Source organism: Schistocerca americana, chromosome X, assembly GCF_021461395.2.
Source record: "Schistocerca americana isolate TAMUIC-IGC-003095 chromosome X, iqSchAmer2.1, whole genome shotgun sequence".
NCBI lineage: Eukaryota > Metazoa > Arthropoda > Insecta > Orthoptera > Acrididae > Schistocerca > Schistocerca americana.
This window is the reverse complement of record NC_060130.1, coordinates 583,026,870-583,053,313: the sequence shown is the minus strand read 5'-3', so window position 1 is coordinate 583,053,313 and position 26,444 is coordinate 583,026,870. Positions and strand designations below refer to the sequence as shown.

General features: G+C 37.4%; 1 protein-coding gene across 1 annotated transcript in view; it reads right to left on the bottom strand.

Moving 5' to 3' along the window:
• The window catches only part of LOC124555493 (protein FAM91A1), a 169,651-nt gene extending 144,141 nt beyond the window's left edge, over positions 1-25,510 (bottom strand). The window contains exons 1-2 of the mRNA XM_047129418.1: positions 25,197-25,510; positions 9,671-9,965 (exon numbers count right to left, since the gene is read on the bottom strand). Of these exons, the coding sequence (XP_046985374.1) occupies positions 9,671-9,965; positions 25,197-25,268 (367 nt within the window). The 5' untranslated portion in view covers positions 25,269-25,510. The remainder of the gene's footprint in view (positions 1-9,670; positions 9,966-25,196) is intronic.
• Positions 25,511-26,444: the final 934 nt, after the last annotated feature.

The following is a 26,444-nucleotide window of genomic DNA, read 5'->3' as shown; positions in this document are numbered from 1 at the left end:
ACACACAAGATCCTTCACTATCAAGCTGGTGTCAACAGAAAACAAATATTTTTGAATCACCTGTAATACTAGAAGGCATATCACTTATTTAAATAAGAAACAGCAGTGGCCCCAGCACCGACCCTTGGGGAATGCCCCACTTAACAGTACCCCATTGGGACTGAACATCACTACCACTCTCAATATTGCGGAGAATTACCCTCTGCTTTCTGTTCTTAAAGTAAGAGGCGAACCAGTTGTAAGCTACTCCCCTTCCTCCATAATGATCCAACTTCTGCAGTAATATTTTGTGGTCGACACAGTCAAAAGCCTTCGTTAAATCAAAGAAAACACCTAGCGTTCGCAACCTTTTATTTAATCCGTCCAAAACCTCACAGAGGAAAGAGAATATAGCATTTTCAGTTGTAAATCATTTCTAAAACCAAACTGTACATTTGACAGCAAATTACGTGAATTTAAATGCTCCAGTAACCTTGTATATACAACCTTCTCAATAACTTTAGCAAACACTGATGGCATAGAAATAGGTCTAAAATTGTCAACATTATCCCTGTCTCCCTTTTTATAAAGTGGCTTCACTACCGAGTACTTTAATCGGTCAGGAAACCGACCACTCCTAAAGGAAAAGTTACAGATATGGCTGAGAACTGGGCTAACATACATAGAACAATACTTCAGTATTCTGCTAGATACCCCGTCATATCCATGAGAGTTCTTGGTCTTTAGTGATTTAATTATTAACTCAATCCATCTCTTGTCAGTATCATGGAGGAGCATTTCAGGTAACAGTCTCGGAACACTTTTTTCTAAGAGCGGTATATGATTCCCTGTTGGGAGTAGGTTTCTATTTAGTTCACCTGCTATATTCAGAAAGTGATTATTAAATACTGTACATATATGTGACTTATCAGTAACACGGACATTCCCACTACGCACTGATTCTATATCCTCGACCTGTCTCTGCAGACCAGCAACTTCCTTTACGACTGACCATATGGTTTTAATTTTATCCTGAGACTTAGCTATTCTATCTGCATACCACATACTTTTTGCCTTCCAAATAACATTTTTAAGCACCTGACAATACTGTTTGTAATGGACTGCTGCATTTAGATTTTGACTGTTTCTAACGTTTTCATATAATTGCCACTTTGTTCTACAAGATATTCTTATCCCTCTAGTCAGCCACCCAGGCTGCCTGTTTGTGCTAGTACCCTGTTTTAAACGTTCTAACAGAAAGCAACTTTCAAAGAGCATGAGAAAAGCATTATATTTATCGTCTACTGTATCAGCGCTATAAACATCTTGCCACTCTTGTTCCTTTATAAGGTTTACAAAGGTCTCTACAGCAACTGGATCAGCTTTCCTGAACAGCTAATGACTATATTTAACACGTCTTGCAGCACAAAAGTCTTTTAAAGTTAAAATTTGTGCATCATGATCTGAAAGGCCATTCACCTTTTTGATAACAGAATGCTCTTCTAGTAATGAGGAATGAACAAAAATGTTGTCTATGGTTGTTCTACTGTTCCCTTGCACTCTCGTTGGAAAGAATACGGTTTGCATAAGAGTATATGAATTAAAGAGGTCTACCAGCATCCTTTTCCTTGCACAATCACTTATACAATTAATATTGAAGTCACCACATATAACTAACTTTTTGTATTTCCTATAAAGTGAACCAAGAACCTCCTCTAGCTTTAACCAAAATGTTGTGAAATCGGAGTCTGGGGATCTATAAATAACAACAGTTAGAAGTTTAGCTCCGTTAAATTTAACCACACCTGCACAACATTCAAACACCTTTCAGTGCAGTACTTTGAAACATCAATTGACTCAAATGGGATGCCGTTTTTCACATACATGGCTACTCCCCCACACTGCAAAGAGCTCCTAGAAAAGCTGCCAGCCAAGCTGTATCCTGGTAAAGGAAGCCTCTGAATTATCTCCTTATTTAAGAAGTGTTCAGATATACCAATAATTTCAGAGTCAACATCTATAAGCAGTTCACTGACTTTATCTCTAATACCTTGTATATTTTGATGAAATATACTAATTCTCTCATTACTCGGATACCTAAGCTTTGTCAAAAGTGATTCCCTTGTTAGAGAGACTTCCCTTAAGCAGGAATACCTATCAACTGACTTCAATCTAAAAAAGGTGCAGCACTAACACCCACTACTGCAGGAATTTTCCCATGAGTGATCCCGCCAACCCCACCTATGCTGTCACCTATAAGCTTTGCCAACCTCCCCTTCCCATACCTGTTGAGGTGCAGCCCATGTCTAGTGAAACCCGTCCTGCTGATAGACTCCACCGACACCACTGAAATGTCACCCATGCTTTCTGTCATCAGCGCACCCTCAAGTCTCATGTTATTACACCTGACGGCTGTATTAAGATGAGGCAGATCGTGACGCTGAAACAGTTCCACGAAATGCACATTCGTGTTGCCAGTCTGAGTGGCTTTTTTGGCCAGGTCACCATCTATGTTATACTCCCCATCCCTACCAATACTATTACCAGCCCCACCCACAATCACTACCTGATCCTCTTTAGTAAAATCCCTACATAACCCCCCTATGTTAACAGTCACCTGAGCCAACCCTGGATTAGGCTTCACAATGCTGGTGACCTGGTACTCACTACCCAGCACTTCCTGCAACTGCTGGCCTACACCTCTGCCATGAGAACTACCTAACAGCAGAACCTCCTTCTTTCTCTTCGACTTTGCAACTGTTCTAGGCACAGTAACTACTGAGGTCTGCTGCATACTTCCTACAATTACAGCTACTAGAGATTCCTCTCAACTAGACTCTGACAGTTGGTCATATCTATTGTACACACCAATAGTAAAACTATCTGAAAATCTTCTTCTCCTAGCAGATCTCTTGCCAACAGCCAGCTCCCATTCCCCAACCCCCTTCTCCCTCCTCATCCTATCTAGCTCCTCCTGTGCGTTTTTCAACTGCACCTGAAGGACACAGATCTTACGCTCCTGCTCCTCTATCAACTTACTCTTGCTACATAACCTGCAGTTCCAGGAGAGGATCTGACCAGAATGCCCACTGGCTTCCCCACTGCATTCCCCCCAGTGAAAATACTTCGAACAAGTCTCACACCGCAATCCACTACTCAGGAACCTACGGTAAAGCCCACACTTCTCACTCATGGTAAAATTTTACTTTTTCTAAGTTCCGCTACTACAATAAGATGATGTTAAAAACCTGACTACAATAATCACAAACTTACTCTACAAGGTAAGTAACTACTATTATTAACAGTATTAATCAACAACAAATGTGAATATAACAAAAGACTAATACAGAAAGAGAATCAAACGTCTAATGACACAGTAACGAAGCTGAAAACAGTTCCCAAAAGGTTCTTCTGAAATTATTTCACCAGAAAACACCAAGAACACCAGTTGAAGACTACTAAAGTTCCTAAATAAACCACTATACACAAACAATTAATTAGTACTTAGCTTTCGATGCGCCGCTACAGCTGCAACTGTTCAGCGCGGAATGTAAACACAGGCAAGAGGTTAAGTTGCTCGATACGAAACACTCACAAATATCAGGTCACAACACAAGAAAGGCAGAGGTGAATGAAGAAACCACTAATATGTCACTTATATAGTAAATATTATCACAAAAACCGTTAAAATATGTATCTGAAACCTAAAAATATATGAAAACTTAGAGAGCGATCTCACACGCAGTCACTCGCTTATGACGTCACACCAAAGATCATGACTCTATTCCATCATATCTATCTACAAGTTATTTATAAGTTGCTTTACATTTATACAGTAACGAGGATCCCCTTGGTACTGAAAAAGACTTATGAGAAGCTGTCTGCATAGGACCTTCTGACTTCCAAATGAATAGCACCAGAAATACCTGAACTGAAGAGTATTTTCAGAACGGAAGCAGCAATTAAGTTCCTAGACTCAAGAACTTGCATAAACATGACAGTTAATTGAGCTTTCAACGTCTTGCGTACGCAGCACTTTAATAATTAGTCTGATAAACAGACGTTCATCAGCACTGCAGAAGGAGATTGTAATTGTCTCTTTCACCCCATTTAGATAATGCCCTCATTCTAAAACTACGTTATTATTATTATTATTATAGAAGGTTTTTTTATCTTCTACTTCTGAGTTGCCACATGCTACATTTGAAATTGTAGTGGCTGTTATAACCTATTGTACAGCACTACTCTTGTTCATGACAGTTTGGATTAACAAGGAATACTGAAACTGTAGAAGGAACATCACTGGTTCAATCAAATGAGTTACTGAAATTTCAAATACCGTGAAACTGGGCAACAGAGAAAGAAAGCTGTCAATTATCTTACAAAATTAAGCTTATACATTTCCCATAGCCAGGAATTAGTTGGTAACCCAGGATAGCCTGCTGGCTCCCAGCTACTGCTTTGATAGAGGCTGTGAAGAAGAGACTAGAAAAATTACATCTCAAGCTGAGGCATTTAGGCAATATTTCTCCATGTTGTGCTTATATAAACAGAACAAAGAGAATGTTAATACTATTATACAATAATCATTTGCCATTTTGGCAGTAGTGTTTCTCTGTGTTCTAATGAAGGTGAAAGATATGTTCTGCAAATGGTCATAATGTTAATACTTTGTTATTTAGACGCATTTTTTCTTGTTTCCCTGCAACTGTTCTGAATGTATTTATTTGATACTCTGAGAGTTGCACATTTTTAGCTATTTTTTCATATCATGTTTCACGTAACACTACATTCAGCTAATCTTCAAACATCGGTTGCACTTCGAAATCTCGCAATAACATCACATCATTGCAGATATATGCATTTACAGATTAACCACACAATACAACCAGAGGCCTCCTTAATGTAAATCAAAATTTTAAAAAGTAACTTTGTTAAGCTCAATAGTCACATTATGTTAATGTTATATGTCGTAACTATTTATCTGAAGAATGCTGCTGACATGCTAGCTAGAGTAGCTTGGCACCAACAAATCCAAAAGCAACAAAAAGCTTGGATATGGTCCATCTCGAATAAGGTAATCGGTGCATGGTAATTACTGTATAATGAGTCTTGCATTCATCTTCTACACCAGTGTGGCCATAGGATTTTTGTGATCCTGAGTTACTAATGCATCCGTCCCACAGATTGGCAACAGATGGCCAAGTTTCAAAGGACTGTGTAGATGGATTGTTGGAATTTCATGTAATTTTGAATGACCAGAGAAAAGATGGTATGTGTGTTCCACACTAACTGATAGATATTTCCATGGTGTGCAGGTTCTGAAGATGTTTGTGAAAACATCTTTGATTACATATGAAGCTAGTTATTTAACAACCCAAGCATTTACACTGCTGCACAATGAAAACTTCCCCTATATAGTGAGCTGGAGGGCAAAAATGTTGATGCAGATGAGTAAAATATTTTCAGGACATCTTCAGGCCAAGTTTTTTCATCCAAATGCTACAGTGTGTTCACAACAGCAGGAGTTACAATCAGCAAGTAACTGATAAATTGACATGTTGGCTAGAGTAGCTTGGCACCAATGAATAAAAAGGCAATGAAGCTTGGCTATGGTCCATCTTGAATTGGGTAATCAGTGCAGGTAGTTACTGTATAATGAGTCCTGCATTCATCATCTACATCAGTGTGGCCATAGGCAGCTGCAAGTTATATTTATCAATTTCATACATGCCCATTATTCCAATTTGAATAATTTAGTTCAATGGAAAGCACCGCTGATATGAAATTGTAACTCCTCCTTAGGCAAGCCATATGTTGCTAATATTTTCCATGGGTGCACAGAGCAATATCAAGCGATCAGAATATAACTTCATCACAGTTTGAAACCAGATAGTGGGTGTTTGTTCTCAGAACTGGTTGCCAATAAACTGAAGTGCAGGTGAGACTGTATACTAAATACTAAGCCAGACATCTTAATGAAACTGTAGCCACCAATATGTCAGTCAGCATACAATATTTAAGAAGCATTTTAAGATTTGTATCTGGAAATATGAGATACATTTTCTTTGTAAGAACACTCTCTCTCTCTCTCTCTCTCTCTCTCTCTCTCTCTCTCTCTCTCTCTCTCTCTCTCTCTCTGTGTGTGTGTGTGTGTGTGTGTGTGTGTGTGTGAGAGAGAGAGAGAGAGAGAGAGAGAGAGAGAGAGAGAGAGAGAGAGGTAGGAAGGGGGAGGGGGCAGGGAGGGTGGTGGTGTGATGTACTTTCTTTTATTTAAGTGTCTGTCAAAAATTCAGTTTATTTGATGGGTTTTATAATGCAGATATCCTCTCCCTGGATGGTTTGTTGTTGTTCTCAATTTTCTTCTCCTTCAAGATGCCTAATTTTCTAGAGATTTTTTTGTGCCTCTTTAAAATAATGAAAGACTATTACAATGAATGTTTTATTATTTATTATAACTTTCTCCCATTATCTTCTGCAATCTAAGGGTATTATTTTCAATTGTCGAATTTTGTTCAGTAAGAAGAAAAGTCCACACTCGTAAGAAAGAGTCCATCTGAATAATTGAAAAGCTGGCACATTTATGAAAGAATTGTAATCAAAATTGCGAACAAAACTGACAGAAATATACAAATGATAAACACCAAGAAGATTCCAAAGCTTCTGTCCGGATGATGCCATTTTACAATGAATAATCAGTTTCCAATTTCCCTCTGCAGAAGATATTGGACTTAATTCAAAATTTATTATGACAGGGTATACAGAATAATCTCCATTACAACATGAAAGCTGAAATAATAAAGTTGATATATTATAACTGCAAACACACACACACACACACACACACACACAATATGATTGTGGTTTCACACATGAATTAATACTTTAAAGTATTTTTTCTGTTTCTGAAATAGAAAAAAACAATATCTTCCTGAGGTTTAGCAAATAACACTGCCATCCAAAGGTTTTTTTCCAGTTATAAGAACAATATATAGCATAGCTGGTAGGCAATGTGATGGGATCTCCCTGACCAGCCAGTCCAGAGTGTAGTACATGAGGAATATCATAGGTGGGAGAAGGCAGTTCTCTTTCTAGTTGGCAATCTTACACCCAAAATAAAATTCTTCTTTACAAGAGAATAATGTTTCTATTTTTGTGATTTCAGCATTAACTCTCTAAAGACATGTAAAATAATTTCTTATTTTCACAAGTATGACCCATTTATTCTGAATTAGCACAAAACCCAAACCTTCATAAATTTAGAACAAGCAGTCACTTCCAACAATTATCAGAACTCTCATGCCAAGACATTTAAGGGGGGGAAAAAGAACCCACAATGTTATTCACATGTTCAAGCAAAGTTCACCCACAGTACAATAAAATATGTCTTCTTTTCTGGAGGTACTTTTCTGAACTGAGGGCCATATACGACAACTCCTGTACATATTTCGATTATTTTGAAAATTTGCTAACACTTAAATCCGAAGAATATTTAAGTCAAGCTACAGAAGAATATCCAATACATGGTGTTTCCAAGGAATACAATAAATAGTGGATAACACGTCATGAAAACTAAGCCATATAACTAAAAATTGATTTCACTTTCGAATACAGCACTCATGACTTAACAAAGAAAGTAATTTGCATTCTCAGTAATAAAAATGTTGTTGACTATTCTAACATAACACTGACAAAAGAAAATACAATTTTACTTTTAATAATTATGTTTCCACATAGTTATGAAGAGAGTTATACAGTGTATAAAACTTTCTTGGTTTACTTATTGCATCAAGTCTGGGTAATAGCTCAAGCTTTTAACAAAATCTTACAAAGTCTTTGCCAGAAAGTATAGAATTTTGTGGCTGTTGTTGTCAGTATCACATATAGCGCATAGACGGCTTGTGATTGGTTGGCACACATCATCATTACGTCATGCTACCAGAGACTGCATGCATGCCTATGCTGATGGTGCCCTTGCTCTCATAATAACAAAGAACTCAGCACCTTTCTCTATGCCTTCTCTGCATTGAGAGCTCACTTCCATACGCCACTACTTTCATAGCTGCTCTCCTCATTGGGATTTTTCTTGCATATTCTACATTCTACAGCTTCCTTAATAACAGAATCCCAATATATGGAAGCATGGTGCTGATTTTAGTTTCATAAAACATTATTCTGTGTTGACTTGAGACAGGGTGCTCAGTAACAGCTGATTTTTCAAGTTCTCAATTTTTAATGTAACTTTGGTGTTCTGCACAGTGGTTGACATAACAGTACGGACAGACTTACTGATGTAGTTGCTTCAGTTTCCACAAGGAATCTTATAAATATCAGCAACCCTGATACTCAGATTGTCCTTAACTAGATACAGCATCTCCTCTACTTTCTTATGTGGTCCGAAAATATGTCTTACGCCTCTTCTTCTCAGGACACTATCTATTTTTCTAGATGTAGTAGTGCAGAAGAAAGAAACAAAATAGATAGTTTGGCATGTGATTGAGCAACATTATCGTGTTTTTGTTTCTTGGAGAGCATTAACACTATATATACTCCACAGTCATTCTTCTGAACAAATACTTCAGATGATTAATCTCGGAATCCAAGTAGTCCTTGTAACTAACAGTTGCAACTATATATAGGCTGACCCAGGAACAGTACTGAGGGATGCATCAGAATGATCATTTGATGCAAAAAAATCTAATAAACATGGGCTCTAAAATGCATACCTTAAGAACTACAAGCACTTGTTCAGTAACATTCCTGAATACTGACCATTCCTCCTAGGCTACCCTGTACATTAAAGCACTTAAAACTGCTCTCTTCTGGACTGGGTGCTGGAAAATCTGCATACTTAAATAAAAATCAGTGTGCACCGACTTCTTGTAGACACAGTGGCCAAACCGTCCATCTGATTTTTGTTGAAGCAAAATGTCTAAAAATCCTAGCTTTTTTCTCTCTGTGCCTCAACAGCAAATAAGATGTTTGGATACATGAACTGCTCCAGAGCTTCAGTGCCACGTGGCCTGGCCATATATGTGTTGTCAATATACTGATAAAACTGAGCTCAGTCAATACTGTCTCAATCTCAGGTTCCCTGGACTTTATAAACCTGATTGTGAGTGCGGAACCAACTACATCAGTCAGTCTATCAGTACCTTTAGTCACCACAGCACAGAACATCAGAGACACAACAAAAAATGAGAACTTGAGAAATCAGGAGTCTCACAAATAAACAAAGAATAAAGTCTGCTAAAACTAATATCTAGTCCCATGCTTCTACATACTTGGATTCTTTTATTAAAGAAGCTGTAGAATTTAGAATGTGTGAAAACGATTTCAACCAGGATAGCGACTATAAACTAAGCGGTGCATGGAAGCGAGTTCCCGATGCTGACAAGATGCTGAGAAATGTAATGAACTGTTCACATTCCTAAGACAGCAGACACATCACCAGCATAGGCATGGATACAATCCTTGGCAGCATGGCATAATGATGATGTACACTGACCAGTCACAAGACAGCTATGTTGTCACCACAACAACAGCCACGAAAGTCAGTAGTTCCTCACAAACACGGAGGATTTTGTCGAAAGCTCAAGATTTTACCCAGATTTGATGCAGCAAGTAAACTAAAAATATTTTGTACACGGATGTAATCATGAGAATCTTCAATATCTCACACAGTACTCACAGTCAGCAGCTGTAAAGTTAGGAAGAGAATCATAGCTCTTCTCCTGTGCCATAATACTCTCCATCATTGCCGTGTAGTATTGGAAAGGTGTTACTCTTAGCCCCTTTACAACAACATCAGATAGATGGTAAGGATATAGCATTAAATTTTGTTTGCTATAATCCAACACATCTTCATAATAACGGCGTTCATCTCTCCGAACCAATCTGATGAGATTTCCTTTGTATCTCAATTGATTTCCGAGGCTGAATTGGACTATCCATTTTTCATACTCTTTCTGCGAGTTTCCAAGGCTCTAGAAAAATTAAAATCTGATATAGAATCTGGATCACATAAGATAAAAAGGGGGAATGTAGGTGGAGTTCTGATCAGCATCATAATTACACACTTTTTTATTAAAGTATGGTACACTGTGAATTACATACTAAGGCATTGGTGAATATGATAGTGTTACTTTCGTATACTAAAGCACTACACAGAACACACACTGTTGAAACTGATAATACAATGAGAGAAAATTTCATACTTCTCATTGATTTCTCTTAAATATGAACTGAGGCATTGGTGATATTTAGAAGAGCACATAAAAACATACATCTTGATTCACACACAGATACCGAATAATATCTTATAGTGTGTCCATAGAAAGAGCTCCAATGTTAGACTGGAGTAAGTATCAATCATATGTACAATCATTCTTTTTAGTCAACTGAAGGAAGATTATGGTTTAACTCCCCAGCAACAGTAAGGTAATTAAAGACAGAGCACAAGCTCATATTGGGGGAAGTGTGTGAAAGAAAACCATAGTATTGGATCCTTTGGCAACTATTTGCAATTTTGGGAAACCACGAAAAACCTAAATCTGAATGGTTGAAGAGGCATTTGAATCACTGCCTTCTCAAATGTGATTCCTGTGCACTAAAAAAGTGTGTCACCTCAGTAAGTTCAAGCCAACTAAGAAACTACATATAAATAACTTTAGTCACTTGGGTTAGCAGATGCAACTGGTAATCAAATTCATCTTTTTTGAGTGCTACACACTAATTCTGTTGTTCTCTGGAAAATTAAGGGGGAAGATAATAGCACAGTAGTTACTAAGTGTCCTACCATTAGCTTTGTGAGGAAAGTATACAGCATCAGTTATGCATCACTTGCCAGAAACAACCGACATTTAGCTACTGAAAGGAATGTCAGGTAAACATACACACAGGGAATCAGTGTTGGAGATGTTATAAGAGTAGAATCACTGATTTCCCGGATGATGTAATGGGAAACAAAGGAAAAATATTTCAGGGATATCCAACAGTGAGAGTGGGGCTTGCAGTGTCTTCTAGCTGTAAAACATGAGCCACATACATAGTAGTGTACTATAAACAAAAATACTGTCGCTACTTATGAACACAATACTTTAGCCTTAAGTTTTTATGTTTTTGAAAACTGCTAAAACAATCCCAGATAATCCACAAACCAGAGACTGCATATCTGAATAATCAGGAGCATACTTTACTTGGATCAAGGCAGGTAGTAATATACATCTCTCCTCCACTGAAGGTGGAAACATTGTTGAACAACTCTCAGCCTGGTACCTGAAAGAGTGCACAGAAGTGTTTGCTTTGTATGTAGATTGTAAAAGTATGAGAAGCACTCAATATTCTTTCAGTTTATGGCGAATTTGGTAGGAATGGCAAAGAAACTGTCAAACTACATCATAATCAGAAGTTCATATCACAATAAAGGACAGATAAACACTTCAAAAATTTACTAACAAAAGATAATTGGCATGACAAGCTACCTCTAGCAGTCCAAGCAGTTTGTGAGATATTGCATCTAAAGCCTGACTCTGCTGACAGAGAATCCTTCAACTACTGCACGAGTGTAAGTTTCATCCTTTGCACATCAGTCTACATTATTAACTGCATGAAACTGAATTCTAAAAATGGGCAATTTTGTAGATTCGTGTTGATGTACATACAAGATGAAAGATCTTTCATAAAAATGATACTGATTACTAATGAAAGCGCATACACAGACCAGGGTCATGAAAATTTGAGCATTATGCATTAAGAGATGGTACAGAATCCTTCCTAGTTGTTGGTGATTTCACATCAGTCTGTTGTAGAATTATAGTGATGGCTCTGAGCACTATGCGACTTAACTTCTGAGGTCATCAGTCGCCTAGAACTTAGAACTAATTAAACCTAACTAACCTAAGGACGTCACACACATCCATGCCCGAGGCAGGATTCGAACCTGCGACCGCAGCGGTCGCTCGGTTCCGGACTGTAGCGCCCAGAACCGCACAGCCACTCCGGCCGGTGTAGAATTATAGAACATGTTTTATGCACACACATTAAGACCTTTTTGGACAATGAAAATCTCTGCTATAAAAATCAACATGGATTCTGCAAATAAAGATATTGTCTCACTCAGCTCACTCCACATGTCCACAGGCTGCAGAGCACCGTAAATAATGGTGTTGACGTGAATGTCATGTTCCTTGACTTTTGGAAGGCACTTGATAGAGTTTTGCACTGTCATTTAGTGAACAAAATATAAGCTTACCAAGTAATGGATCAGATCTGTGAATAGATTCAGGACTTCCTTACAGATACAAGTTAACATGTTCTTAACAGGGTGAAACCAAATGAGGTAAAAGTAAGTTCAGGATACCCAATGAGAATGTTGTAGAGTCATTACTGTGTACAATATCTATAAATGATCTAACAGATAATGTTAGAAACTCTTTGTGGCTGTTCATGGATGATGCTACTGCCTGTACGAAGATTGCAACATGAAGTGCAGGAAGACCTGCTGTTGACCCTACACATAAATAAATGCAAACTATTGTACATAAGCAGGTTATGAGATGCATTATTGTTTGATTACAATGGTGGTAAATCACTAAGAGTAACTGTCCAGCATGGCCTAAAGTGACATGACTACATAAATCTAGTTGTGTGTACAGCAGATGGCTGGTTGAGATTCACTGGAATAATCTTAAGGAAATGTAATTAATCCCCGAAATAAGTGGCTTTCAAAACACTCATTTGCTTGATTTTTGAGTATTGCTCATCAATCTGGGAACATTACTGGATTGGACCGATAAAAGAAATAGGAAAGATCCAATGCAAAGTGGTACTTTCCAGTATGAGGTTGTGTAGAAAATGTGACTGCATAATGACAGTGTTCAACAAACTCCAGCAACAGACTATATAAGGGAGGTATCGTGAATCACAGAGAGGCCTAGAATTGGAATTCCAACAGTGTATGTTCCAAGAAGAGTCAGCTAACGTACTACTTCCTTCCAAATGTGCCTCATAAAATGACTATGCCAAGAAAATAAGAGAATCAGAGCTGATATGGAGGCATGCACCATTCGCAAATTGAACAGGAATAGGAGGGAAATAATTGTCATTGTAGAAGTACTCTTAACCACACTCCATAACGTGACTTGTGGAGTAAGATGAGGATGTAGATCATTGGATCATGTTCTACTGAAAGGACCTCTCACTGGCCACATTTGTTAATATCCTTAAAGAAATTTTGGTAGGTGTTCTTGTAAATACCCTTAATGTTTTGTCAGAATATGTGGTTTCATCATGATAGTTGAGCTACTACTTTCATTCAGCATCAAGGCAAATACTAAATGAAACACATCCAAAGTAATGAACAGGACATGGTGGCACAGTTGCTCGCCTGATCTCATACCAACCGATTTTTTTTTTTCTGTGGGGAACTTTGACAAACAGTTTTAGACAGCACCAATGACATCATTTTAAGAAAGTTTTGTATGTTTATGTTGATAATTGTTTATCCCACATTTTTATTTTCTATACTGTTTATGTCTTTTACTAACCAAGATCAAAAATACGCCACAAAATAGCGCACTGTAAAATGTTGTTATACTAAATGAATACCTGTTTCGATTATTTAAGGTTGTAGGAGAGTCATTTTCCCACTACGGAAAAACTGAAGCATTTAGCAAATTTGATAAAATACTGTAATTTATAATATTTTGTTACTCAGAATGGACCATGTCGCATTTTAAAGTAAAGCTGTCATCAACCTGAAGGTCAGGTTGAGTACAATAGTGTTTTATTAGGCATGTTCTTGTTGGAGGTAATATGTCACCACCTTCCTCTGACCTTTAAACTGACTTACCCAACAAGTTACGGAGGTATATACAGTTAAATATGAACTCCGTAGTTTCCATATTAACAAATCATTGCCAAAGTGGAAGAAGCAATAAGTGACAGAGAAAAAGAGATGACTGAACCACAGACCTTGGGATTTGTAGCCTGCCCCTCATCCATTTAGTCACCAACACAAAATGTAAATAATATGTTGCTAATTATTTCAATAAATGCGCTAAAAACTTCAGCTTCCTCAAGAACAGAAATTGACTTCACTGTGACTTCAAATCCTCCATTTGCTCATCACGCAGTTGAACCAACCAATTACACCTAGCATCTGCAAGTGGAAATGTTTGTGGAAGTAGGAGCACCTTGCAAGGCATGAAACTGCCCTGAAAATGTTTACTGTATACTGTCACATCATTGTGTACGGCACCCCCCCCCCTCCCCCCACTATATCTCGAAGCTTTAAGCAATTAAAGTAATGAAGGTGGGACTTCATCTCGAGTGGTGCTGTACTAACAAGGGAACCTCCCCATCGCACCCCCCTCAGATTTAGTTATAAGTTGGCACAGGGATAGGCCTTGAAAAACTGAACACAGATCAATCGAGAAAGCAGGAAGAAGTTGTGTGGAACTATGAAAAAAATAAGCAAAATACACAAACTGAGTAGTTCATGCGCAAGGTAGGCAACATCAAGGAGAATGTGAGCTTACGAGCACCGTGGTCGGCGTGAGCAGCTGCGGAACGAGAGGTCCTTGGTTCAAGTCTTCTCTCGAGTGAAAAGCTTAATTTTTTTATTTTCAGACAATTATCAAAGTTCAGGCACTCACACATAATCAACTTCGCACTCCAAAATCCCAGGACATGTTCAGATTTGCTTGGACATATGCAGGATTTGACAGTCTACACACAGAAACATTTGAAAACGTAAAAAACATATGTTTCGACAGAGCACAGGGAAAACTGTGCGACTGTGAAACTGTTGCATTCATTTGTTGCAGTTTATGTGACAAATCTTATGTTTTCATCACTTTTTTGGGAGTGATTATCACGTCCACAAGAAAACCTAAATCGGGCAAGGTAGAAGAATCTTTTTACTCATTCGCCAGGTGTGCAAGTTAGGTGGGTCGACAACATATTCCTGTCATGTCAAGCACATGCCGTCACCAGTGTCATATAGAATATATCAGACGTGTTTTCCTGTGGAGGAATCGGTTGACCTATGACCTTGCGATCAAATGTTTTCAGTTCCTATTGGAGAGGCACGTCCTTTCGTCTACTAATCGCACGGTTTTGCGGTGCGGTCACAAAACACAGACACTAAACACAGTACAGTGAACAGAGACGTCAATGAATGAACGGACAGATCGTAACTTTGCGAAAATACAGAAAGTAAAATTTTCACTACAGGGAAGACTCGAACCAAGGACCTCTCCTTCCGCAGCTGCTCACTCTAACCAAGGGACCACGGCACTCCTCAGCTCACATTGTCCTTGATGTTGCCTATCTTGCGCATGGACTACTCAGTTTGTATATTTTGCTTATTTTTTCATAGTTCCACACAACTTCTTCCTGTTTTCTCGATTGATCTGTGTTCAGTTTTTCAAGGCCTATCCACTGTGTCAATTTATAACTAAATCTGTGGGGGGGGCAATGGGGAGGTTCCCTCGTAAGCCTTTTGTTCCTACAGTTTTTGAATTAGTGTTGAGAAACAGACAAGAAACACACAACTAAAAGCTTTTTTAAATAGTGACTGGCAATGCAACTCTTGTCAGTAACTGTCATGAGGACAGAGGTTTTGTCCTTGTTGAATTTCATCCAGCCTTCACTGCCCCAAGTGCAGAGGTAAAGCACCAATACAGGCATCGATCTGAGGGCTGCTCAGCTTATGTTAAAACATTTAGAGCAGAGACAGTGTCTTCCTCTATGCCTTGGAAAATGTACCATAATTACAACTAACTAGCTTTTTGCAAAAATTTAACTACAAACCTTTTACAAAAACACTACACTAATCCACAGTTTCTAAATTATCATCACATTTACACAAATATATTAAGAGGGTACTGTTTGCTGAAAATAAAGGGTGACATGAACCAAAAAACTGGAAGATACAAGATCAATAACACAAAATGAAACATGGATGTAGATTAATAGAAAAGCCACAGGAACTAACAAATTTTATAAATGATTATTTTTCAGCTATTGCAGGGAACCTGCAGCTGTAGCACCCACAATGATTCTTGTGCCAACACAATGATGTTGTATTCCACAACAGAGCAAGCAGTTAGGATGACAATACAGCCCACCTAGAAGAGGTGTTTATCTTTCTTCTGGAAACCTGAATTGACAGCATAGAAACTCCATTAGGAAAAATATTAAATGAGTCTTTTCAGTATGATATCTTTCTGGATTATCTGCAGTAAAATGAATTGTGCCCCTACTAAAGAAAAGTAATCCAGAAAATACTAAACATTATCAGGTAGTTTCTCTGCTCTCGTCATAAAAAAAAAAGAATCACAAAAGACACACTGACTTCTTAAAGAATCATATTTTGATTTCCAAGGTAGCAGAAGTACACATCAGCAATAATACGGGTTTACAAATGTAGTACTGAAGCTCTTGAAAAGGATGACTGTGTTACCGACATATTTTTAGATCTGTCCAACGTTTTGGCACTATTAACCATAAAATGATGATAAACAAATTAGAATCATTAAGTATAAGAGGAATGGTTAATAAGTGGTTACAGTCATAAGGAGGGTGCCACAGATAGAGACAGCCCACACTTAAGATAAAACTAATTTTTTAGTGAAATGATTACCAGACATCGGTGTTGCTCAGGGATGTAGATTAAGGCCAATTCTATTCTTCATCTATATCAATAATTTTTCAGACAATATAAGAAATGAAATGAAAATTAATTTTGATGGCAACAGCAACATTAGGCCTATAGTCACTGATAAAGCACCAGAATTCATAATTGAGAAGGCATATGAATAAGTCTATGACTGGTCGGTAGCTAAATAATGCATTGAAACTGCACATGAAGAAACAAGGAACATGAATGTCAGCTTAAATAGGGAAGACAATTCTGACATATTAAACATAAATGATGATGTCTACAAACTATGTAGCAAACATATAGTTACTAGAGCAGAATATTATTTGTGTAAGGAAATATTTTAAAACACTAGGTATCTTTGCTGCACCAAGTGAATTCATCTACCAGTCCATTGTGTATAAGATGAAAAATAAGAGTAAATACGACTTATCACAAACAGTCTGAACTTAACATTTACCAATGGAAAACAAATAAAAAACTCTAAACAGCATTTTCTATCGGGGATTAAAACTGTACAATAATTTATACAGTGAGATGAAAGAGATAACTAAAATAACTTCATTTAAAATGCATTCAAGGATTATGTCTTAAATAATGCAGTCTAGACAATTAAAGATTATTTTGATAAAGCAGAGTAGAGTTTCATAAAAATGTGACAATTTCAACATCTCTATCACATAGTATTTACACTTTTTCAAGATTGGAAGTACATAATAATGTCTGGCCACTACTCTCAACTCAAGATCTCACTCATCAGGAGAGAATGCCAATTCAGTTTTTTTCAAACAGGCTGACAGGAAGAAATGGAGATGGAAGAGAGGCAGCATGGTGGTAATCCTAAAGTCATCTGCAAGTGTGTGTGATGAGTGCAGTGATAAGTATTCAATTTTGTATCATTATACTTTCATGTTCCAAGTATTTAAAACATAAGACCATTGTATGTTAGGTATGATGAAATGACAAACAATAGCACATTTTTTAAAGACACAGACTTCAGATTTGGCAGGATGAAGGCTCATGCTCTGTCTGACAATACTGACTTGTGTTTTCCTCAATCACTTCAAGCAAACAGCAGGATGGTCCTTTAAACAAAGCCATGACTGCTCACATATACTCACCTCATAATCCATATTACTATTGGTGTATACGTGACTTCCTTTTTCCTTGCATTAAACTGTCAAACCCTAACATTAGAAAATGATACTTGGAAGAATAATCTGCAGTCATCATCATGATGATCATCAACACGTTCCTGACTACCTAACAGTGTATCTGAATATACCGATACCTTATGTCGGCTTCATCCAAAATGTGATGATGGTGTGACATGTGACATCATGTGTGTACAAGCCTTCGACCATAAATATAATAGACTGGCCCTGACGTCATTTTCGTGGCTCCAACATCTCTGGGCTGAAGTCACGTGAATGTTGGCAAAACATGGTTGTTTCGTGTTGCGCTTATGGCTGTACTCAGCGTTTTGTCGGGGGAAATGGCATTACATTTCACGTGTAAGTGTTTCTATGATAGTGCAGATGCGTTTATTGAAATCTGCTGAAGTAACTTTTATATGTTTTTTACACTTGAAATAGAGTATCACGTAAATTAAAGTGTTGAAAGTGGTGCCTGTAAAGTCAGACTCATACTACATTTTGGAAAGTATCTGTGATAATTCGGTTACAGAAGTAAGTAAAACTGTTTTTCGTTCCTACTCATAGGTTCCCCAAGGATGAAAACCGAAGGCAGCTTTGGATACAGGCCCTAAAGCGAAAAAACTTTAAGCCATCTGCACACACGCGCCTTTGCTCGAAGCACTTCGAGGAGAAATGTTTTGATAGGTTAGTTATTATTTACAATCTATGTTTATAATTTGTATTTACAATGTCTGTCATTTTTAAACCTGATGTTTTTATAGGGCTAAGACTGGAGGGAATTGGCTAAGTAGTGACGCTATCCCGACACTTTTCGATTTTCCGGAGCATATGAAATCGAAGAGGCCTAAGCTCCGTAAATCACACACTAGAAGGCGTTCGTTAGATGATGCCTCAGCTTCTGAAATATGTGCTTCCAATGCCTGCAAGTCTGAATGTTGTTAGAATGTGTGTAACAACTGCGAGTTAGTAAAATATTGTATTAGAATAGAACTGTAGTACGTTACGTTAAGTGCCATTTCGGACATGCTTCGCCCACAAATTATACCTCAAAACACGCATTTTTGTTTTGTTTACAGTGACGTTATGCAATATGGAAACGAACACCCCGAAAAACAAAAGTTTCAGGTATATTGGGGACTTTTCGAATAGCGATTTGTGTACTCCTGGCATAGCAGAAAAAGTGATAGATGTAGCAAGACGGCAGGTTAGCATCAAAGCCAGAAAGTTAAAGAACTTGCAGCGGTCATCTCGTGGGATGAAGAAAAAAGTCTTGTCTTTGAAATCTTTGATAAATAATTTTGAAAATAATCGTGTTATAAATGAATCCCCAGCTAATTTACTAAAGGCAAGTATATTTACAATGCCTGTCATTTTTAAAATGTATGACTGATTGCAGGTTGGAATACTTATGCTTAAGCGATTGTGGCTTTATGCTATCAGATGCTGCCACCTGGTACTTCAGAGTTGCTCCAACGTGTCAGTAAAGGTAAAGAAGCAAATATGTATCCAGCAGCTCTTCGGACCTTTGCTCTAACACTCAATTTTTACAGTAGGAAGGCATATAGCTATGCAAGGAAAAATTTTAAAACATCACTGCCACATCCACGAACATTAAGAAAATGGTACAGTGTTGTTGATGGGGATACTGGTTTCAGTAAAGAAGTAGCAATAGCGCTTAGAATAAAGAGTCAGGAACTCATTAGCAAAGGTAAGAAATTACTTTGTGCCACGTCATTTGATGAGATTGCAATAAGGAAGCATGTTGAATTTTGTGGAAATAAGTTTATTGGTTACATAGATTATGGCACATATCTTGAAAATGACAATCTGCCTGTTGCAAATGAGGCATTAACATTCATGTTGACTGCTGCTAATGGTTCATGGAAAATTCCAATTGGCTACTTTTTAGTCAATGGCCTGGGTGCTGTTGAAAAATCAAACCTACTTAAGGAGGATTGAAATTTACATATGATGCTGGAGTAGAAGTAATTTCTGTTACTTTTGATGGTGCTCACGTAAACACTGCAATGGTAGACAAGCTAGAGGCCTGTCTTTCAATGTGCAGAATGAAATCTTTTTTTAAACACCCTCTATGTAAGGATGATGTTTGCACATTCCTTGATCCATGTCACATGTTCAAGTTAATACGCAATACATTAGCTGGTAAATGTGTCATTTTTTATGGAAACAGAAATCCAATAAAATGGGTTTATGAATTAAAATTACATGAGCTGCAAAAAGTGGAGAAACTTCAGGCTGCTACAAAAGTAAGAACAAAACACATTGAGTGGTATCGTCATAAAATGAATGTTAAGGATTGCTGTGCAAACATTTAGTGGTAGTGTAGCTAATGCTCTAGAATTCCTTGACAAAGATTTGCAGCTAGCTGACTTTAAAGGCTGTGAACATACAGTTAAATTTATAAGGACAATGAACAACCTTTTTGATTGTTTCAATAGAAGGAATCTCCTGTCCAAAGGGTGTAAATCACCTCTGTCAATGCAGACAGCTGGCCATATTTTACCGTTTCTTGATGAAGTGGAAAAATATATTCAGGAGCTGAGACTTGAGGCTAATGGGCCATCTATTTTGTATACTAACAGAAAGACTGGTTTCCTTGGCTTTCTTGTATGTATACAGAGCCTAAGAAAATTATATGTTTCCCTCATAGACAGCTCTCAACCAAAACTAAATTTCTTGCTTACATATAAATTGCTACAGGACCACATAGAGACATTTTTCAGCTAAATCAGAAGATATGGTGGTGATAACAACAATCCCACAGCAGCTCAATTCAAAGCAGCCTACAAACGATTGCTTATCCATCAGCAGGTAAGAGGGTCAGAATTTGGATCTACTTTGGATACTGCAGATTGTTCCATTCTCAGTGTATCTTCTGGACTGGATGTGATGCAATCTAACCCATTTACATCAGTTATCAATTGTAATTCAGAGAAGTTAGGCCTAGATGTTGCATCAGTCTCTCATGATCACTCATACAGCATTCCTGCTGTCTCATTTGAACAGCTGTCAAATTACGTACGGAATGTTGTTGCATACATAGCAGGATTCATTGTGCGTAAATTGACTAAGTCAGTACATTGTGTAGAATGTGCAAATTCCTTGTGTGTGGCAGTGGACAGTGACATTGGACTAATCAGAAGAAAGAATGTGGGAGGTTTAGTTACGCCTTCTGCTGACGTTGTTAAAATTTGCAAAGCAGCAGAGCAAGCTTATCGGTTGCAACAGGCAAAGGGAATGTTGCAAAAGAAAAATGTTACGCTTGTTCTTGTTTCATGTGCTATAGCAGATATTGATTGTAGTGTTTTTCAATCCATCAACGAACATATTATGGACTTTGAGCCCACAGAAAATCACAGAAATGCTCTAATTAAATCAATTTTATTTGAATATTTTAAAATTAGAAATCACCATTTTGGAAAGACTCTGACAGAAACATTCCAGAAAGGTTGTGTGAGGATTTTATACACAAAAACTGTGCAGTTTAAGGGACATTAAATATTCTATGCCTGATCCCTATTACATTAGAATTAATAATTGCCAAAGTTATGTTGTTTATTATTATTAATGTTTGAACCTTGATGTCCACACAAAGTACAGACAGAGGTACCGGTATCTGGAGTTCTTAGCCTTTCTAAGTGCCCGTACTGCATCCACAGAGCCTTTTTCATTATATGTTTGGACTTTAATTCTATTTTCAGACCAATTGGACTCATTTGTTTTATGTAAACCTAGATATGCTTTTGCTCTTAACAGAATATATATTTATGTACTGTCTTTTTTTATTTTTTATTCCTTCTAGGTCTGTATGTTGTGTTGTTAATTTGTTTGGGCCCTTATATTTTTACTAGATTTATTCTCTTGTCAGTGTCTTCTATCTCTCTTTATCTGTTAAACATTGTTCTGCCCTCTTAGAATATGGGCTTAAGAAATAAATCTGGTGGAAAATATTGTGTTGTGAGAAAGAAAATGTGAAATAAAATTTTGTACGAAATAAAATATGTTGTGAAATAAAGTCTGAGTTAATTTTTTCTGACTATTTTTTCCCAAGAGATGTTAGTTTCCTTTGAATACTTGCAGCAACTGAGAAAAAAGTGCAATAAATTTAAAATGAGAAAAGCACTTGAAAGAATCAACACATATTTCTTTTCATGTTATCTATGGAAACTCAAACCCCCAAAAGTTGTTTCACGTAAAAGTTTAAACCAGTTTCTTGATTCTTGGTCAATTGTAGTTGGGGCAATGGATTGTGTTCACTTCGGTAAAATGTGTCTGCTATAGATATGTAATAGCCACCAGGTAGTAAGGATGTGTCAGATGAGATTGTAATACAAAATTCAGTAGGCTCTGAGTGAAGCATGTACAGGTACATTGAGTGAAGCAAGTACAGGTATATATATTTCATTCATATGCAACAATTTCCAAAATTTGGTACAAAACGTCATGAAAATGTGACATTGTGCATGGCATTGGCAGTTTACGAACTCTGCAGAAAACAGACCTCACTTTTCAGTGTAAGAACAACTTTTCCTATCTTTAAAGGTAAGCCTAAAATTTCTGTTAAAAAAAGTGAGTTTTTAAGCTCTAGGTTGACTTATTGTCTTCTGCTGCATTTATAGTAAGCTATTCAAATTGTTCACAAACTGCGATGATAATCATTAATATTTAAATAAAGGGGAGTTTTATTTGATTTATGCTCACACGATTATTATGCAGAGGCAAGGAAAAATTTCCTCATGATCCCACACAGTGTCAGAACAAAATCAGATCACTGTACAGGCATTATTTTTCTAAAATAAGAGCCCCTATTCTTATTGTACTGAGACACTGCCAAATGTTTTTGTTTTGGCAGATGAGCTCTAACCTGTTTGTGCCCTGGAAAATAGCTCTTAATCTGGATGAGGGTCAGTACAGTTTTGCAATATTAGGAGTGGAAAGTGTCCCTTAGATTGTTTTCTTAAAAAATTATATACTGTTGCAGTTCATTGTGGGGAATATTTTGCAGTTTGTTTCCCCACAGAATGACTGTCTTAAGACAGAAGTTGACAACAGCGTTTTAACCTTGAAAAGAGTTTTCCTTGAGATTGTTTTCATCAACTGTGAAGAAATACCTGTAAAAAATTAAAATCATTGCATAGTCTCTTGGAACTTTTAATTTATGGCCTGTCTTGGTTAAATTGAGAGCTGTAACGACTGTTTCAGTTGAAATTTTATACGTGTTTCTGGAGTCATAATTGACATCTTTTACTACGGTGCACAATATTCACTTTGGTATATGCATTATTCATTTTGATGCACTTAATAGCCCACAGGTAGCAAGGATTTGTATATTCAAGTGAGGTTATAATAAGGTAAGAGCACCTATAGTCGACACACGAAGAGAATTTTTTCTACCTTCTAATACTATTAAATAAATGTAGGCTCCAAAATTATTTTCTGAAACTTCAAAGTCTCACCTTTCATCTAAAATATTTTTTTTTTTTAAACTGATAGTTTAAACTATTGTAAAAATATTGGGAAATGAACCTTTGAAGTACACCTAAAATTGATACTCTAAAGTGGGCCTGCTCCTAAAGTCGACAATTTTGGCACCTATATTTGACATAATTCCCATATCCCATTTTCTTTTATAAGTGACTAGAGCTCAAAACGCGGCGAATCCAATGTTCAAAGTTTTGACACGAGCCCACTCTTACTGTTTAAAAGAATTTTAACGACATTTTACTTTAATTGGTAGTTTATGGTAATTTCGTCCTGCTGCGTGCCAGAGTGGCGTTCGATGTATTTGTTAGATTTTATAAATGATACTGTGAACAAATCCACGTCAAATGTAGTTCTGGAATAATTTTTCGCAAATAAAAAGTAATTTTTGTTGGAAGCGTTTGGCAGTCAATTGAGAAATGTGGGGAAAATACGATACAAACATAGGATGGCAGACTGCTGATTTGAAATCCCGCCACGTTTTGCCAACAGTCACGTGGTTTATGCTGGAGCCACACCAGCACTATAGCTTCTGCACAGCAAGGCCAGTCTACTAGTATCTATGGTCGAAGGTACAAACAGAAAAATAATAGAACATTGACAACATTTCTTTTGCGTCTGCATTAGCTTTTGGAATGTAGGTTGTGGTGAGATTGATGTGAAGCATGGCCCTAAACCTACATTGTGTTGGGAGGTGACAGTTTGGGGTAAAAGTTACTTATTGGACCTCCAACATCATTGTTCAATATGGTAGGGACATAAATATTACTCTTTGTTACGGCCATCCTGATTTAGGTTTTCCGTGATTTCCCTAAATCGTTTCAGGCGAATGCCGAGATGGTTCCTTTGAAAGGGCACGGCCGATTTCCTTCCCAATCCTTCCTTAACCCGAGCTTGCGCTCCGTCTCTAATGACCTCGTTGTCGACGGGACGTTAAACACTAACCACCACCACCACCATCTTTGTTACGGGTCAGTTTCTTAGCAGAACCAATATTTCTGCTCTCTCATTTGTTAGTTTTGACAACTCACAAGCAAACTATCACCTTCCAACCTTATCTAGACCTTGGGCTGCACTACAGATCAGTTTCTCACCACAACCAAGAGTCCAGGGGAAAGGAGCCCCATCTGCTGGTCTGTTGCCTAAGAAAAGAAATGTGAATATGAGAAGATGTGTAGATTTGTTGATCTATAGCACAGCCTGAGGTAAAACATAAGTTCAATGGTTAAAGTATCGTTTAGACCCGGCAAAGCAGTATCAGATGCTTCAGCTAATGGGTTAGTGTAACGGCTGGTGCTTGGAAATGGACGAACAGTATATCACTAGCTTTTTACACTACGAAGTAACTTCTTTGTAAATGAATAAACAAAACAGCATTAGACACTGGTGATAAACCAAATGTGACTGGGCTGACTTTAATGGGCAGGCAATTTATTGAGGAAGCTAAGGTTACATCACCCATGAGAACAACCTGATTTAGGTTTTAGGGATATGTCTTTTTTTTTATTATTCTTAAACTGTAATAACATATGTGCATTATCCTTGTAGAAGTGTTCTACGTATGAAGATTACCATTACTGGCGTTGCTGCTGCTACTACTACTACTTACTACTACTACCACCACCACCACCACCACTACTACGAACAAAAAAATTGTTGAGCAAATACCTTGTATAAAAAACAATATATTTCTTTTCTGAACGAGTCGAAATGTTTCAGATTATAAATGGTCTCTTCCAAATGATTAATATTATACATGCCAAGTGACTAACCCTAGTCACCATGTAGTGTCAAATCCCATGACTGGACTGACATTTAACTATCAAATAAGTGTCAAGCATTAACTGACATGGAAACACTAACATGCAATATTGAATGAAATTTTTCTTTACCTGTTTAACATTAGCAGGAAGTTTCGCCCAAGTATCATTGTTTCGTATGTGGAACTCTACTTCGGAGTTCATGCTGTGAAGAATGTCTTGCTACAGCTGGTATCAGTAAGTATGTATACATTTAAAAATGATTGCCGCAAAACGTAAACTACTCTGCTCACTTGTTCTTTTTTTTAAATAAACTAACGCATGTGCTGCCGAGCAAGAAAAGCACCACTTCACTTCAAAAACCGATTTTCACCTGATAATAAAACTTCCGTCAACTGTTAACTGGATCTTTGCTTTGCCACTGTGACTATTTGTACACATTTCGCTTCAACAACACACACCCTCTCGTCTCGACACAAACCACATCGACACTGATATCGAATATCTGTAGTCGAGATATCGCTACACTGCAGAAATTGATAATTGCAAAAATTGTTTTCGATGTAGCATGCTCAAACTGCACAAGTTATCAAAAAAAGTATAGAAAGATAGAGACATCCTATAAGAAACTGTTGGTATATGTATCAAATATTACTGACTTGTCGACACACTCAAATGGGCTCGGCTACGATATGAGTAGTCGAGCGGTGAGCAGCGGGCGTCAAAGCGACAGAGCGGTACAGCAAAGAGTGGCGTCGGTTACGATAGAAGCGGCAGAGCGGCATTTTACATCATTTCTTAACAAGGCGTCGTCACGTTAACTAACAACTAAGCTCCTCATTTTGAGTGAACACAGTCCTTTTTCGGAACGTAAGTTACTGAAGGACAATAGGAATCATGGAATTCATGTAGTCGATATCTGTAGAAAAGGTTACAGAGAACAGCACCATCTGTTTCGTGATTTAAGAAATGATGAAAGTAGGTATTTTTAATTATACAAGAATGTCTACCCGAACATCCGATTACATACTCCAGAGAATAACTCGGCGCTTGACGAGGAAAAGACCAGGCCTACCACTCCAAGCGACACCAGAAGAGAAATTCGTTGTAACGCTGAGGTATGTAAAAAAGAGATTTACTAAATAACTGACACTTTACTTAAAAATCCTTAAAAAAATAAAAATTGAAATATAATAAATTTATTTTCAGTTTCAGTTCAATATTAATTGTTGTTAAGGTAACAGAAAGTTCGTCTTATTTCCCAATATACATCTATAGGGTGTTTCAAAAGAAAGTCGATGGCAAAACTTCAAGAATGGATTCCTCATATAACAAGAAAATAGAAGTCTAGAAAACATGGGATCTAAAATGCATACTGCA